This window comes from Myotis yumanensis, unplaced genomic scaffold (genome assembly GCF_028538775.1).
Source record: "Myotis yumanensis isolate MYYU_CA2020_CCGP unplaced genomic scaffold, mMyoYum1.0.hap1 SCAF_1, whole genome shotgun sequence".
Classification (NCBI taxonomy): Eukaryota; Metazoa; Chordata; class Mammalia; order Chiroptera; family Vespertilionidae; genus Myotis; species Myotis yumanensis.
This window is the reverse complement of record NW_027223752.1, coordinates 3,888,677-3,905,936: the sequence shown is the minus strand read 5'-3', so window position 1 is coordinate 3,905,936 and position 17,260 is coordinate 3,888,677. Positions and strand designations below refer to the sequence as shown.

The 17,260-nt window shown below is 60.7% G+C and overlaps 1 protein-coding gene across 2 annotated transcripts in view; it reads left to right on the top strand.

The window, feature by feature from the left end:
• Nucleotides 1–17,045, top strand: part of SYNE3 (spectrin repeat containing nuclear envelope family member 3) — a 71,339-nt gene extending 54,294 nt beyond the window's left edge. The window contains exons 11-18 of one of the 2 annotated variants that reach the window (XM_070412567.1): nt 478–612; nt 2,885–3,046; nt 3,189–3,361; nt 4,009–4,138; nt 5,558–5,719; nt 7,725–7,874; nt 9,138–9,176; nt 14,872–17,045. In XM_070412567.1, the coding sequence (XP_070268668.1) occupies nt 478–612; nt 2,885–3,046; nt 3,189–3,361; nt 4,009–4,138; nt 5,558–5,719; nt 7,725–7,874; nt 9,138–9,176; nt 14,872–15,072 (1,152 nt within the window). In that variant the 3' untranslated portion in view covers nt 15,073–17,045. The other variant, XM_070412576.1, reaches the window with a different exon arrangement.
• The last annotated feature ends 215 nt before the right edge of the window (nt 17,046–17,260 follow it).

Genomic DNA, 17,260 nt, shown 5'->3' with positions numbered 1-17,260 from the left:
GTGCAGAGGCCCCCAGTTAAATAAACCTACCGGCTCTGAGAAGGAACCACCCGGGGCCGTCCCTCGGCGCTGGTGACCGTTGTCGCTGGGTGAGGAGCTGCTGGCTCCTAACGAGCACCTTTTAACCCAAGCACAGCTCATGTGCAATTGCGAGTGCTCTTGGGAAGGTGTTACAAGTGGTGCGTGTGGGGCTTCCCAGCCAGAGCTGGGGTGGATTCTTCATAACGCGGCTGGCCGTCAGGAAGAGTGCAGATGGGAGTTTGTATTCTCCTGGCGCCTCAGAATATTCCCATCGCATTAAAACTCTCACCGGTCCTGAGAGGGGGCCATCAGATGGCCATGAGGTGCAGCCGCAGGAGTTGGGGAGCCCCACCCTCCGAGACCCTCCACCGTGTCCCGCTCAGAGTCCCCCCACCCTGATCAGCACCCCTGCAAGAGGCAGGAAGGACAGCCCCCTCATTGCTTCCTCTGCTGCAGGGGCTGCAGGAAGAGGGGCTGGACCTGGGCGTGCAGGTGGAGGCCACCAGGCCTTTCATCCAGGGGAACCCCAGCCACCAGCACAGAATGGACCAGCTTTCCACCGACTGCCAGGCCCTGCAGCGGTCCCTGGAGGTAAGGGCCGTGCAGACACCGGCTTGGACCTGACCCTCCCCGGGCCTCCCCTCTTCTTCCTCCCTCCGGCCAGCGCTTCTTTTCCTTTCTCTTGTCCTTCTTCCCTGCCTCACCTACTCAGCAGACCATCATTGAGCGCCTCCTGTATGCCAGGTAGTGATCGGGGCCCTAGGCAAGGGCAGCTGAACCAGCGGGCAAGGCCCCTGTTCTCCCGGGTGATGTTCCAGGGGGTAGATGGTCAGAGTGGGCAGCCAACAAGTAAACGCACAATTCCACCTGGGCCGGGGCCAAAGAGCAGGGCACCGGGCAGGTGCTCCCCGAAACCCAGCGGGCAGTGGCCCACACGTTTGCCGCCTTAGGGTGAGGTTGAAAGGTGCACCTGGTGGCCTGGCGCCGTGCCTGCAGTGCCCTCTAGTGGCCGCCTGGGTCATTAGGGTTGACTCCCTTGTGAGCGGTGGGAATGGAGATTGAGGTCCTTCAATTTCCCCGAGGACACGTTCCAATGCGGGCTGCAGCCACCCCCTGACCCCGATGCAGATGGAGCCCCAGGTCTGCATTTGTCACCTGGGCCCCAGGAGCGCACAGCCGGCCCTCAGGCTGCCTCACTCAGGAAAACAGTCTGAGGGTTCCCCACCCCACGGCTGACATGCCCTTAATAACAAGTGCTCCTAACAGCCTCCTCGCAGTCCTGAGACTCACAGATACTGTCAGCAGCCACACCACTTAACACTTTAATATAATGCCCTTTCTATGGTAGGAAATGTAAATAAAAGGAAAGTAATGATTAGAAAAAACAATGTCTTTCAAAATGCAAGTGGCCGCGGTGGCCACACCAAGGCGGGAGGAGGCGGGCGGTGCGCCCTCCCCAGGGGGCGGCCTCCGGTGCCTCCAGCCACGAGGTTTTCTGGGAGGCGAACAACCCCGAGTGCGGTCCTCCGTCCGCTTACGGAGCGGCCGCATTCCCCGCGCAGTCCTCGGGGTCGTTAAAGCTGCCAACGTCTCTTCGTGTTTGTGTGGTAACTGGAGGCAGATTCTAAGCTCAGGCCCCAATAAACGTGGGTGTGGGCGGGGCCCGAGAAGACCCTGTGGGATGTGGGCTGTGCTCCCCACGCCCCACACTCCACTGTCTCTGCTGGCACCCACCTCGTCACCAGCAGGGCAACCCAAACCCCCATGAGTTTCGGGAAATACAGCCCTACCCATCTAGACCCCCCGGTCTGCATGAGGGCTGAGGTCTAGATGGATTCATTTCCCTCTGTTTACTAAGTTAGCAGCTACTGGTCCCCAGGTTGAGGCAGGGGGCGTAGGGAAATAAGAACCACTGACCCCATCGACACAGAGCCCATCGACACAGCAAACTTCAGCTTTATAATAAAAAAAACACGTGTTTTTATTGATTTCAGCGAGAGGAAGGGAGAGGGAGGGAGGGAGGGAGAGAAACATTAATGATGAGCGAGAATCATCCATCGGCTGCCTCCTGCACAGCCCCTACTGGGGATCGAGCCTGCAACACGGGTGTGTGTCCTGACAGGGAATCAAAACATGACCTCCTGGTTCCTGGGTCGATGCTCAACCACGGAGCCATGCCGGCCGGGCAGCAAACCTCAGCTTTCATGCCCACAGGCAGTAATGGGCTCAGGCCTCGCCATCTTTTTATTCAGTTTGGGGTCCACCCATAGCCCTTAGGCAGGCAATTCCTGGATCAGGCAGACTATCTTATCAGTGAGGATTTACATGGCTATCTGGTGGGGAAGTTGCTTCAGCTACCATTGTCTCGACTAAACAGCGGGTGCACAGCCCTGACCTTTGCCAGGGCTCAAGGGTCACCAGCCTCCCGGGCTGCTGCCCACACCTCTCTGCCGGTGAAGGCAATGGGCGGCTTCCCACACTTCCTCTTGGTGAAGAGTGTTCGCTTTGCTGGGTGTACACCCAGGGGCGAAAGGGTCGCGTCCCAGGGCTACCATGTTCCGGGTAGGAGCTGTGGACCCACCATTTTCACAAGTGGCTGTGCCGATGCACCCACATGGGGGTGGACAGGAGATCCGGTTGCCCCAGACTCTGAGCGGGAAAGCGAGACAGGCTCGGAGCCCTTTCCGCCAGAATCTGTCTTCCGGGCCCATGCTTGCACTATGTAGAGGGAGGACCCGCGCCCTGGTTCCTGCTGGGTCGGGGGCCCTAAAGGGGAGCACACCCCGGGGTCCGGGCAGGCCTGGGGGCCCCAGGTCTCGGCCTCAGCCAGCACTCAGGCGCCCTGGCCCCGGCTGTGCCGCAGGACCTGGTGGACGGCAGCCAGCGGAGCACACGGGAGCACTGCGCCTTCAGCCACGAGCTCCTGCAGCTGCAGCAGTGGGTGGCCGTGGTCACGCAGAAGCTGGAGTCCTACCTGGGGGACACGGGCCCCTGGGATGCCCAGGCCCGCGAGGCCGAAGTCCAGGTGAGATGGCTTTCCCTGGGGAGATGGTGCACCCCCCAGGCGGGTCGGGAGGCCAAGGCACCCACACTGGGAGCGGAGACCGCCAGGACTCAGTGTGTGTGTGTGTGTGTGTGTGTGTGTGTGTGTGTGTGTGTGTACACAGGGGCTGCTGGCTGAATTCCCCGAGAAGGAGGCCCAGCTGCCCCTGGTCGAAGCGCACGGCCAGCTGGTGATGGAAAAGTCCTCCCCGGAAGGGGCTGCTGAGGTCCAGGAGGAGCTGGCGGAGCTGGCGGGGGCGTGGCGGGCCCTGAGGCTGCTGGAGCAAAGCCTGCTGAGGTGAGGGGCCTCCTGGCCCTCGGCCTGGTCTGGGACATCACCCCTTCCCACAGGGCGGAGCTCAGTGGTGCCGTGGGACAGGGGCCGGGGTTCTGCCTGTGGCAGGCGTGGCACCAGGGGCCTGGTCATCTCCCGTCTGGCCCAGCTGGCATTCCGGCAGGTCCAGAGGAGCAGGGAGCTGCCTCGGCTGGGAGTGAGCCTCCAGCCCGCCCGCCCGGGCTCAGGCTGCACCTCCATCACTGGGCACCTGCACCCCACCCCCGTCACCATGAGGGGGTCTCAGCACCTCCATCGCTGGGCACCTGTGCCCCACCCCCGTCACCGTGAGGGGGTCTCAGCACCCCCATCACTGGGCACCTGCACCCCACCCCCGTCACCATGAGGGGTCTCAGCACCCCCATCACTGGGCACCTGCTCCCCCATCACCGTGAGGGGGTCTCAGCACCCCCATCACTGGGGACCTGCACCCCACCCCTGTCACCGTGAGGGGTCTCAGCACCCCCATCACTGGGCACCTGCTCCCCACCCCCATCACCGTGAGGGGGTCTCAGCACCCCCATCACTGGGCACCTGCGCCCCCGTCACCGTGAGGGGCTCAGTAGGAGTCCCCGCCCGTGTCCGGCGTTGACGGTGGCTTGTTTCCTCAGCCTCATCAGGAACCGGCAGCTGCAGAGGCTGGACGCGGGCTCCGGGAAGACCCCGGTTTTTACCAACAACATCCCGAAGAGCGGCTTTGTCCTCACCCCCACGGGGCACCTCTCCCGGCGGCACTGGCAGGTGAGTCTGGCGGGGCTTCCAGGAGGAGGGGCCAGATCCCAGGCCAGTGATGGGGGTGGGGCAGGATCCCCAGCAAAGCCCCCCAACCCGGGGCCACAGGCTCTGCTCGGGAGTGGGCCCCGTCCCGTCTCGGGTGAGCCGGCCCTGCGTGTCACAAGCGTCCCTCAGGCCACTGGACAGACGGACTCAGAGACCCCAGACCCAGGCCCTGGGGAAGGCCCTGGGCTCCCCTGGACAGACACGCCCTCGCCCCTCAGAAACACCGCCCCCTGCAGGGAGGAGAGGCCAGGGGTCAGCGCTTCACGCCGAGCCCAGGTTGCAAACTGAAACCACGGAGGGTGGGCATGTTTTGGTGCCATGAGTTGTATTTTGTAGAAAGAACTAAGCTCTCAGCCCTGTATCGGCCATCCTGTCCCCCACATGCCTTCACAAAAGGCAGCGCACTGGCGAGAAGCTAGTGCATTGAAGAGAAACTCACTCTTTCTTCAAAGCCAGCGTCACCCCATCCATCCTGTTCTCCGCCCGCGAGGCACTGATGGGGTGTTACCGCTCGGGAACTGTGCCGGGGCTGGGGCCCAGCTGGGAACCACCCAGACACCCTTCCCCGCAGCAGAGCCCGGAGCCCAGCGCAGGGCCATGCCTGCTGTGCCTGCACCTGATCCGCTGCTTAACATGCAGGCTCTGACTCAGGAGGTCTGGGGGCCCTGAGCCTGCTGTCTGCAAGCCCCTCGGAGCACCCCGTGAGAGACGAGGCAGTGGGAACCACAGGCCGTGAAATCGGGGTTTCCAGAAAGCGGGGTGCGATGGCAGAGGGGCCATGGGCTGTGGGGCCTGCAGAGGGGCCGTGACCCGGGGCTGGGCCAGGGCAGCCCTCCCAGAGGGAAATGCGAGGGGACCGTGGAGGCAGGGAGCAGGGAGGGTGGCGGGGGGTGTTGTTCCTTGCAGAGGAGGCATGTGTGCAAAACCCTAAGGAAGTGCAGGGCCGGGTGCCCCGCGCGTTTGAGGGCTCGGGCTGGAGAACGGGCAGGTGGGATGAGCCGCAGACAGGCAGAGCCGGCCCAAGGCTCTGGGCCCCATCGAGGCATGTGAGGAGCCTCCGCGGTGCACAAGGGAGGGCTCAGCCGAATGACAGCAGGAGAGAGCCCACTCCGGCCGCAGAGCCGCAGGGCAAAGGGCCGGCGGGTAACCCAGCTCACCAGCGTCCTGGTCGGGTGGTGGGGCTGCCACAGGGGGGCCGGGGGCCGAGGAATGTCCCGGACCCTCCACACTGGCCACGCTGAGCAGACACTCCTTGCCCCCAGGCCTCTCGCATCCCTGTGGGCATCCTCGTGCCCGCCCTCCGCCCGGTGGGATCCCAGGACACGAGGCCGGAAGGCTGGGCTCCCGGCTGATGCTCTGGCCTCGCTGTCACTCCGGCAGGCAGACCCGCGCCAGGAAGCAGGAGGCGGCCCCGAGGGCTTCCCCCAGCTCCTGGGCGACTTCGAGCGGTGGCTGCAGGTGGAGAACGCCAAGCTGGTGAGAGTCATCGCCATGAGAACCGCCACGGCCGAGGCCGCCAGGGCCAGAGAGACGAAGCTGCAGGTGTGTGCCCGGAAAGGCCCCTTTCCGAGGGGGCTGCACCATGGATGGTTTTTAAAAAAAATTCCCATTGATTCTAGAGGAAGGGAGAGAGAAACATCAGTGATGAGAGAGAACCATCGATCGGCTGCCTCTTGCACGCCCCCTACTGGGTATGGAGCCGAAACCTGGACACGTGCCCTGGCCAGGAATCAAACCGTGATTTCCTGGTTCACAGGTTGACGCTCCACCTCGGAGCCGCGCCAGCCGGGCCGGCAGCATTTGCCACGATGGAGCTCTTCCTTTTTTCCCACTGAGATTACTTACTTATTTATTTTTGTGAAGCCTCACCCCAGGGCATTTTTCTACCGACTTTTCGAGAAAGAGGTAAGGAGAGGGAGAGACAGAGAGAACCACTGATGTGAGAGAGACACGTTGATTGGTGGCCTCCGCACGTGCTCTCCGACCAGGGCCAGGGATCAAGCCTGCAACCAAGGTATATGCCCTCGACTGGAATCGAACCCGGGACTCTTCCGTCCACGGGCGATCGGCTCTCCCCTGAGCCAGACCAGTGAGGGCCCTAGGGAGCTCTTCAAAACAAGGAGCACATACCTCGTCGTGAGCTGTCCTTGCTTCTGCGTGCGTAATGGTCGTTGAGCTTGTCTGGCTGAAGCATTTGAGGAGAAGCATTCATCCTCTGTCCAGCCTGCCCCTTCCTCCCCGGCTGGGGACACACGCCCCAGTCGCCGCTGCGGGGTCACCAGCTGTACGTGCGGAGCCTCCCGCAGTCGGTGGCTCCACACAGCAGCTCCATTTCGCTCCTGGCTCTGAGGGCTGGCGGTTCGGGCCGGGCTCGGCTGGTATCTCCCACCACAGATCTTTCTCTTTCGCTCCCGAGTGGAGTTAGCCGCCACGCCTTCCTTGGTTCCTGGGGATTTTTTGCTTCTGTCCCTCTCACGCCCCCTGTCTAATCTGGGCACTTACCTTTTGGGCCTGAATCACGGAGCCTTGGGAGTCCCCGCGGAAGAGGAACTGGTCTCGGGGCCTCCGCCGCTGCCGGGCCGGACTCTGACCTTTTCCTCCATGGCCCCGAGGGGCTGCCCGCAGCCTGCGCATTCACCACGGTCCCTCCAGCCTGGCCAGCGGCCTGTTTGCAAAGCAGCCTGCACGCTGGGCTGGCTTCCCTGGTCTTATCCTTGGCCTGGTTGTAGCCCCATGTGCTTCTTGCTGCCTCTTTAGTGCCTTTATTTTAACTTTTTGTCATCAAACCTCCCATTTCTGTCATTTTTTTCCTGCACCTGTAATGCCTTTCAGATGTTTTGAATATGCGGCCCTCTTCCCTAGTTGTGAGAGGTTTGGTCCAATGACCTGGCTGACCATGGCAGGCAGTCCTTCCTGCCCACCGCTTCCTCCTGCTCGGTCACTCCTCTCTCTTCCTGCTGCGCCCCCCCACCCCAGTTCCATCCAGATCAGAGACGGCCTGGGGTTCCCCCAGTGAACCCTCCTGTCTGTGGAGAGCTCACATCCTCGGGGCTCTGAGAAGCTAGGCAGCTCACCCACAAAGCGCAGCTGGTAGGATGGGGCAGAGCCAGGCTCCCGAGCCAGATGCGGACCCCGGCTCCTGGGATTCCTGCCCGGACCCCACATTCATACCACTTCCCAGGAATCCCGAGGACTGAAGGGGCCCCCCTGCAGGACACAGCGCTAGATTTTGGGAGGAAAATCCCTATTTGGACATCACTCTGCCAGGCCTGGGCTGAAGGAAGGTGGTCCACAGTGGCAGCTCTGATGGTGGTGACGCGAATGTGAGGGCGGGAGTGACTGGGAGGCCAGCAGGGCTTGCCCTGTCCTGCAGGCGCCCGTTCTGCTACGCAGCAGACAGCGATGGCCCCGCCTTGGCCACTTTCCCCACTAGGATTCTCACTTAATGGCTCTGTCAGCTCAAGTGGAATGCGATTGGCTGCTCCTGCCAGCCAGGTGAGCGTCTGGGCCATTGGAAGGTGCCCTTGACGTGGTCCTTTCCCCGCAGGAGCTGGAGGCTCGGGTCCCCGAAGGCCAGCATCTCTTCGAGGACCTCCTTCGTCTGGGGCCAGCGAGGGGCGCCTCGGAGGAGCTGGAGGACCTGCGCTACCGCTGGATGCTCTACAAGTCCAAGCTCAAGGACTCCGGGCAGCTGCTGGTGGGTGCGGGCGGGCAGGCCCCAGCCCGGGGGTGGGACGGAGGCTGAGCCACGCTCACCTGGGAAACCTGGGCCACATCCACCCGCCCTGTGCCTCCAGGGACCAGACTAGGGACGGCACGGTGGGAGGGAGGGAGGGAGGGAGACTCCCAGGTCCCCTGCTGGATGGCAGATGTCATTCATTCACCCTGTGAGGCCACCCTGTGAGGCCGGCTCCAGTAACAGCAGCCGTGACCGTGACCTCACAGTTAAGGTCTGAGCAGCGCTGTGCTGCCTCGTGAGCTGCAACCTTTACGCCAGCGGTTCTCAACCTTGGCTGCACATTAGAATCACCTGGGAATCTTTTAAAAATCCTGATTTCTGGGCCTCATCCTCCGGAAATTCTGTTTCTTTGTTACTAATGTGGCCCCACCCCATACCAAAGAAACAGAATTTCCGAAGGATGAGGCCCAGAAATCAGGATTTTAAAAAGATTCCCAGGTGATTCTCATGTGCAGCCAAGGTTGAGAACCACTGCTTTACGCCATCATCCCATCAGTCCTCCCAGCAGCCTCTGCCCAGGGAATTGTGTCTCCAGTCCCCTGAGGGGCTCTGAGACCCTGAGAATTCACACTCGCCCGCAGTCCCGGAGCTTGTGAGCGCCGAGCCGCACTAGCACACACCAGCGGGGGAGGCCTGGGCCCTGCCTGTGCCTGCACCACCCGCCCTGGGACTCGGAGCGAGCATCTTCCTGATGCAGCCCTGCATCTCCTCTCGAGGAGCACTAATAGCTTCACCAGAGCCTTGACGACGTGCGATGTCTCGCAGCAGCCCTATGGGGGAGGGCTGCTAGGATTCCCTGAGCACCAGCAGTGAGGAAACTGAGGCTTGGAGCTGAGCCTGAGCTGAGCTGAGCTGAGCAGGGGGCGGTTGAGGTGTTTCTGAGGGTCCCGGCCGCCCTCAGACCCCGGACCCCACCTCTGACGCGCCCCCTTTGCTGGCCCCACAGTGGCTGAATCGGCCACTAGGTGTCAGCCCAGCCCCAGCCGCTGGCCCCGCCGCCAGCCTCGGCCAGGCGTCCCAGACAGCGTCCCACCTGGGCCCGGAGTGCGTTAAAAAGCTCATTAAATCAAATCACCTGCTGGCTCAGCCTGTCCAGATGACCAGAAGTTTTAAAGAAACGCTCCCCTGACAAAATGAATATTCCATTATGGGCTCTGCTGGGATTTAAGTTTCACTCACTTAACTTTTTTTCCCTTTTCCTCTCCTTCCCTAAAATAACAGACGCAGAGTTCTGCAGGGCAGCCCGCTGGATTCCAGAAGGTACGGCGCCCGCCATCTGCTCCCCACGCGGGAGGGTGGGTGGGCCGGGGGCTGGGCTGGGACTCCTGGGCTTCCTGGAAGGTTCCGTGAGGGGTGAACATGGACGCAGGACCAGCTCTGGGCTGCACGTGCTGGGCCCCAGGCCCTCACTCTCAGAAGCCCCGGGGGAGCAGAGCGGCCTGAGCTGTGACAGGCACAGGGTGGCGGGGACCCTAGAGTCCCCCCCCCCCCAGGACGAGGTGACGAGAGAACAAGGACTCTCTTAATAATCCTGCTGGGACAGCAGGGGTCAGCCCGGGCCCTTCCGAACTGGGCTGCGTGGCCACCTGAAGGGTAGACAGGTTTTGGGGCTCAGTGGGGGACAGGGGAGGAAGGGGTGCCTTTCATGTTGGACCAGGCAGGTGTTACCACTTAGGTCCCCCGAGATGCGCTCAGGGCCACTCCGGTGGGCGTACAGGTCAAAGCAATAACAGTAACGGCGGAGATCATCATGATAACAAGTACTGTTACTCCAGGTGCCACCCCCTGGCAGCCACTGTGTGCGGGCAGCGTGGGAACTGCTGCTGGGTGTTTGGGGGACGCCCAGCCACCCCAGGGCACCCTCTCCCCCACTCTGCAGGGAGGGGGCGGGTTGGAGGCTGTCAGGAGCCTCTGCCTCCAAAGCCGTCTTCACCTCTCACATCCGCCGAGAAAGCGCCTGGGCCTGGCGGGCCCGCTTCTGGGAAGCCCGCTGTACCCCATGTCCCAGGCGCCTTTCCCGGGGGAGCAGGTGGGTTCCTGCCAAGCCTGGCCCAGGGGACGAGCCTCCGGCCTGCTGCTCCGAGCGCTCTGGGTCCTCGAGGCCGCGTGTCACGGAGCCTGTGTCTGGATGCATTGCACACCGGGCGCCTCGGTCTCCCGAGGGTGCTCAGGTCTTTGGAAGAGGGGGTATTGCCCGGACTGGGTGGGACCATCACGAGGCCGAGCTTGTGCTCTGGGCCCCATGCTGCTCAGCACTGTGGCCTGGACAAGTTGCTTCGCCTCTTGGGGCTCACTGTCCCCATCTGTAAAACGGAACTGTTAACGCTGGCCTGGTTTTGGAGGTCACGGAATGCAGTCTGTAGTTCTTTACAGAGCAAGGCCTCCCCCCGCCCCCCATTTTAGAGTAACAAGTAGCCTCCTTATGAAACAGGGAGGCAGGGAGGGGCTTGGGGAAGGACCAGTGTCCAGCCTGGTGGCTCCTGGGGGGACACAGGGGACATGGGGCCAGGCCTCTAGGCTGCCTCTAGTGCTCACACGCTAAGCCCCTCGCTGGGTGGGAGTCCTCATCTATCCAGCTCCGAGGCGGGGGTCCATGGGGAGCCATGTCTGGGGCCCCTGCGGCCGAGCTCCCAGAAGTGCTCGCTAAACATTTCCGAGGAGGGGCCTCTTGGCGGCCGACTCCAGCCCTCCCGCGCGGCTCGGGGGCCCGGCCACCTGTGGTCAGGTTAGTGTGCAGTGTGCGCAGCCCTGTGTTTGTCTGCTCTCTCCTCGTTCATTCATTTATTCGTGTCACACGCATTTGCTGAGCGCTGACTTTGTCCCGAGCGCTGCTGAAGGCACTTGAGACCCAGTGAACGCGGAGCAAAGCCCTGCGCTGGCCGGCTGTGCGTGCTGGCCGGGCGGGGAGGGCGTGGGGAGAGGGTGCACGTGTCCAGCTGGTCTGCTGAGCACAGCGGCCAGGCTCTGGGTCAGGCAGCTTCGAAAGGCAGCAGCGGCTTGGGGTCTTGTTACAAATATATTTTCACTGACTTCAGCGAGGAAGGGAGAGGGAGAGAGAGATGGAAACATCATTGATGAGAAAGAATCATGGATCAACTACCTCCTGCTCACCCCACACTGGGGATCGAGCCCACAGCTCGGGCATGTGCCCTGCCTGGGGATCGAAACTGACCTCTGGGTTCATAGGTTGACACTCAACCACTGAGCCACGCCGGCCGGGCACGGCTTAGGGGTCTTTATAGCTGCAGGGTTGTTGTTTTTATCTGTGACTGGCAGATGTGGGGCACAGTTTCAGGGGGTATGCAAAGCAGGCAGGCTCCAAATGGCCCCCCAAATCTGCTGCCCTTGGCATCGTTAGAACAAGCGGCTGTGTGAATGTTTGAATCTGGCGCTGGCTGGCCTCCAGCCGACAGGGCTCAGCCCACAATGGGGCAGTGAGCACTGGGGGCCATTATGCAGAAGCCTTCAGGGCTCATTTCCATGGCAGCTCGTTTATGCAGCGTTTGGGTCCCTCCCCCAGAGCTCTGGGTTCAGTAGGTCTGGGGTGGCCTGGAGCCTGCACTTCCAGCGAGTTGCCAGGGGGAGCTCGTGCTGCTGCCTTCACGGCTGTGTGCTCATTCCTGGAGTTGGGTGTGTGATCCGTGGAGAGCACTTAGCCCGTTTTCCAGTGGAAAAAAAGGAGGGTCCACCAAGCTCATGATGGGCAAATTTCTTGTAACCACCAGCACGTAGTAGGTTCTTTAAAAAAAAAAAAAAAGCTTTTATTGATTTCAGAGAGAGGAATGATTGAGAGAGAATCATTGATTGGCTGCCTCCCACACACCCCCTACTGGGAATCGAGCCAGCAACCCCAGCATGTACCCTGACCGAGAATCGAACCTTGACCTGGCTCATGGGTCGATGCTCAACCACTGAGCCACACTGAGCCACACTGGCCGGACACATAGTAGGCTCTTAATTGCCATGTAAATGTGGGCCCAGGAGACTCCTGCAGACACCGCCCCTGCTTCACTTTCTGTGAACAAAGGGGTCAGTGACACTTCTGTCGGGGGGCCTCCCTGTGGTTTGGCTCTGCTGCTCATGTTGCTGGCGGGCGTGTGCGCACGTGCGTGCGGAGGGTGTGTGAGCACGTGCACACACGCACACGCAGCCTGGCAGGGAGGACACGGCGCTGTCTTCAGAGGCTGTCACCTTGCCAACTTAGGAACGTTGCGTGTATTATTTGTCGCCCGAAGGTAAGGGGAAGCCGGCCCCCGAAGCGAATGATTTATGAGCAGTTGCTTTCGCACCTTTTTTCTCTCTGAGTGCCAGGCCATCCGAGGCTCCCGCTGCGTCCAGGGCTTCAGCCTGCTTGTTTGTATAAACAGAATAATTAAGATTTATTAAATTCACAGCTGCCCACACACTCGCCAGCTCGGCCACGAGATGTTTGGCTGCAGCGTCCAGACACACGAAATGTAATTGCTTTTCAAGTTACAGCGGGGCCGTGAGTCAGCTGAGTTCCGCCCTGGCCCGGGGGGCGGGGCGGGGGGGGGCGCGTCCTACCCCAGACACACCGTGAGCTGAGGGACCAGGTTCTTCGGTGCTTCGCTTGCCTGGGTGAGCGGTCGGCCTGTGCGCCAGCCTGCGAGCGGGGAGAGCGTTTGCGACTGTGGCTCTGGGATGTAGGTTCAGATGCGGAGCGGCCTGAGGGTGGCTTATTTGACCACATTTTACAGTTTTAAGGCTCCTAATTTTTTGCATTCTCACATCTCCCAAACTGGGGTGTCTGATTTCAATCAGGTTCTTCCCGTGAGGATGTGAATTGGCTTCTCTCCACCCCAGGGCACTGGCCACTCGAGATTTCTTTACGTTAAATCTCTGCTGCGGCTTGTGTTTCGTTTGTTTCTGTGTGGACCACGCTGAGTGTGTAAACGTAGACGGCCAACCTCCGGTAGCTCCAGCCTGTGGTTCAGGTTCACAGGAAAGAGTTTTGTTTCCTGCCCGTTTCCACAGCCCTCATCATCACCACCTCCATCATCACCATCCTCACCACCATCATCATTACCACCACCATCATCACCATCATCATCACCACCTCCATCATCACCATCCTCACCATTATCATCATTACCACCACCATCATCACCATCATCATCACCACCTCCATCATCACCATCCTCACCACCATCATCACCATCATCATCCTCATCACCATCATCACCACTGCCATCATCACCATCCTCACCACTATCATTACCATCATCACCCTCACCACTATCATCATCACCACCGCCATCATCATCATCCTCACCATTATCATTACCACCACCATCATCACCACCAGCACCACTATCATCACCATCATCACCCTCACCACTATCATCATCACCACCGCCATCATCATCATCCTCACCATTATCATTACCACCACCATCATCATCACCAGCACCACTATCATCACCATCATCACCCTCACCACTATCATCATCACCACCGTCATTATCATCATCACCCCCACCATCACTACCACCACTATCATCACCACCATCACCACCATCATCTCCACCATCATCACCATCACCATCATCACCACTATTACCATCCTCATTACTCTCAACACCACCATTACCACCACCATCACTACCACCACCATCATCACCATCAACATCATCATCATCACTACCATCCTCATCATACTTACCATCACCACCACCATCGTCACCACCACCACTATCATCACCATCATCATCCTCATCACTATCAGCATCACCATCACCACCATCATCGTCACTACCGTCCTCACCACCATCACCATCATCACCACCATCACCATCATCACCACCATCATCATCATCATTACTACCATCCTCATAATTCTCACCACCATATCATCATCACTACAACCACCACCACCACCACCACCATCATCATCATCATCATCACTTGATTGTAGCTTCTGGTGTCCTGGAGAGCGAACTTTTGGTTCTACAAGGAGCCAACAGATATATTCTACAATAATAGTACTGCTACTAAGAGCTTATTTACCTTTTAATTGGTGTGCAAATATGCTTTGAGTCCTCACCACAACCCGGCAAATGGGGGGCGGGCATCATTGTTTTATCCCAATTTTTCCGAGAAGGAAACAGATGCTCAGAGAAGTTGCTAACTCGCCGAAGGTCACCTAGCCAGTGCGTGACAGCATCTGCCTCGGAACCTAGTCAGCCAGGTTTCCGTGAGCTGGGCCCGGCCCTGCACGTGCTGCCTCGTGACCGTGGGGCCTCCACTTCCCTGAGCGGCCAGCTCTTGGCCCTGCACGCCCATGGAGGCACAACCGGCCAGCCCCTCTGGATTCGGAAAGTGTCCTTCTGTAGGATGGATGGTGTTGATGATGAAGATGGTGGTGAAGGAGGAGGATAAAGTGAAGGTGACGAACATGATGGTGAACATGGCGGTGGGGATGTTGGTGATAGGAAGCTAATGGTGATGCTGGTGGTGACTGGTGTAGATGATGATATTGGTGGTGCATCATAATAATAATGACAGCAGTTTGAAGTACCCACTGTGTTGCAGGCCCTGTCTCATTTATTTCTCACAGCAGCTCTGCGGGTAGGTATCATTATTACCCCTTTTTATAGTTGAGAGACTTGAAGTTTAGAGAAATTGAGAAGGGGAATGTTACTGCTCAGCCCTTCTCAAGAGTCACGCCTAGGACTCACAACCAGGCAAAGATTCACATAGTAACTGGCAGAGCCTGTAACTATGTACTTGTTCTTCCTCTCGTGCCTCGAATGGTTTGAGAGAACTAGAGATCTTCGTTTCTGGCAACACTGACATGAGGCCCACTTCACAGACGGGAAGACTGAGACCCGTGCGGTCAGATAGTTGGCCCAGGCCCACTGCTTCCCCTGGCGTCCTCCCTGCCCCTCCACCTCCTCTTGGAGCCCCCGCCCATTCACACCTGCTCTGTCCGCAGGCCCAGCAGTGGCGAGGACCCGGCGGCTTCCTCCGGAGGGTGTGCTGCGTGGCGCTGCCCCTGCAGCTGCTCCTGCTGCTGCTGCTGCTCCTGCTGCTCCTGCTGCCCGTGGGCGAGGAGGCCCGCAGCTGCACGCTGGCCAACAACTTCGCCCGCTCCTTCAGGCTCATGCTCCGCTACAGCGGCCCCCCGCCCACCTAGCCCGGGGCACACAGGTGGCTTTCTCCTCCGGCCTCCGGCAGCCCCGCCCCTCCTCGGGACACGGGGACACGGGACATGGGCAGGTGGACGGCAGAGCTGCCCGGGACAAAGACTGTGCGGATGCTCCCAGCACAGAACGACTTTTCCTACGGTGTCGTCTCGTCTATTTATACTGCACGTGCGCTGGGTGTGACCAGGACCAATGTACAGGACTCTGCGTGCTCTGCATGTACAGGCCCCGTGCGGACGGTTTCGGGGGTGGATCTGTTTGGAGGTGGGGAGGGGGCGGCCCTGGACTGGGGGTCCGCAGTCAGCCCTGGAAACGCAGCATGTCGCTGGGGTGACCTCCTTCTCAGAAGCCCACCCCAATCCAGGGCTACCGAGGCCTCTGCGTGGCGTCCGGACGAGGCCCGCTCAGCGCCCGGTGGCTCCTGTGTCAGGCACCATGGCGACAGACATGCTTGTCTCATTCTAAACTGGACAGCGGATTCGGATTAGAAGCAGAAATGGGGGCGCTCACTGGCAGGCCCAGCGAGGGCGGTGCAGAGTGACCTCCAGGGCGGGCGGGGCCAGGAAGAACCAGGGGGCAGGCCGGACGGGGAGCGGCGGCCCCGTCACTCTTGGGCTGAGCTGGTCCTGTCTCCCACCGGAGTGGAGGGAGCCCGTCACACTAGGGAGTGAGGGCCCGAGACAGAGGTGAGGGGTCGGCCTTGCGGCTCGGAAAGGCTCTCCCTCCTCCTCCCAGGAGGGGCTCTGGACAGAGGCAGGTCCTCGGGACCGCGAGTGCCCCCCACTGCCCCGCAGGGAGCCAGCTCCGGGGCCACACCCGCCCCCCGCCAGGCCTGGGCCGCGGCCCCGCACCATCTGGGGAGGGCCGGCCGACTCTCGGCTGGGCCCCGAGGCCAGAAACAGGCCCCTTCCTCCCCGGGGACTCCGGTGGCTCCTGAGTGCGTTATAACTGGATCGTGTTTCCCCTAAATCAACACGAAGCTTTCCTTTCTCAGAGATGCCCAGCGCCCGCGCTTTACCCATCAGGCCCGTCTGCTCAGTTACCAGCAGACCCGGAGCGGCTCCTCGGGCTGTGGAGCCAGAAGGCGTGACAGGCCCTGAAGCCCTGGAAACTGAGGCGCCGGAGCCCTGGCCCCGCGCCCTGCCCCTCGCCTCCGCCCGGCACACCGGCTCCCTTTCTCGCCAGGCCCGGCCTGGGCACAGCTCTCACCGCCGGACCCGGGCTCCCAGAACCAAGAGGAACCGGACATTCGGGCACGGGAAGGCGGTGCTGCCGGGAACCGCGCTGGGCGCCCAGCAGAAAGCCCGCTTCCCCGGCAGGGAGAAGCCGCCCGCGGGCGACCCTCTGCTGGAGGGTCAGGGCTGCGCCCCCCAGACCTCAGTCCAGCAGCCACGCCAGGTGCAGGGGGCCCTGTGCGTCCACCCTAGACTGTCAGAGCTGGCAGGGCCTTCAGTGTCTCCATCGCCCCTCCCTCCTCACAGGGAGAAGGCTGAGGCCCAGAGAGGGGCAGTGACCTGCCTGTGGGCACACAGCAGGGGGGCAAGGTCACCCCCACCCCCAGGGGGCACCCTGCCCAGGATGGCCCGGAGCAGGCCCCCTGCCCGCCTTGTCAGTAACTTCCAAAAGCAAGGGCTGCTGAGCGGGAACGTGGTGCGTCAGTGCGGAGCGTGTGGGCTGGCGGGCGGGAGCGTCTGTATATTTTGTAAACTTTGCTGATGATGCCATAGTCTGCTTGTTTGCATAACTTTTTTAAAAAGAGAGACCTAATATTTTCATTACTTTATATAAATGCAGTTGTAATGTGATCTAACAACCCACTTACTAGTGCTCTTAAGTGTAATCTCTTCTGCTCAGAGTGCGTGCGGACAATCAGGGTTTTTATGACGTTCTGGCTTCCTGAACAAGAGCCGCAAAGGGCCTTAATGTGCCGGGCGGGGGGCAGGGGGGCTGCGTGTTTGGTTTTCCTCTGTCCCAGAGTGCGAGGGGTGGGAAGAGGGGAGTGTCACTGCTCAGCCCAGCTGTGGTGGGGGGGAAGGAGAGAGGACGACAGAGAGAGAAGGAGAGAGAGAGAGAGAGGGAGAGAAGAGGAGGAGAAAGAGGGGGAGAGAAGGGGAGAGAAACACAGGTGAGCATGGTCCACGGTCCAGGCTGCTGGCCACCTGCTTAGCCGTCGCCAGC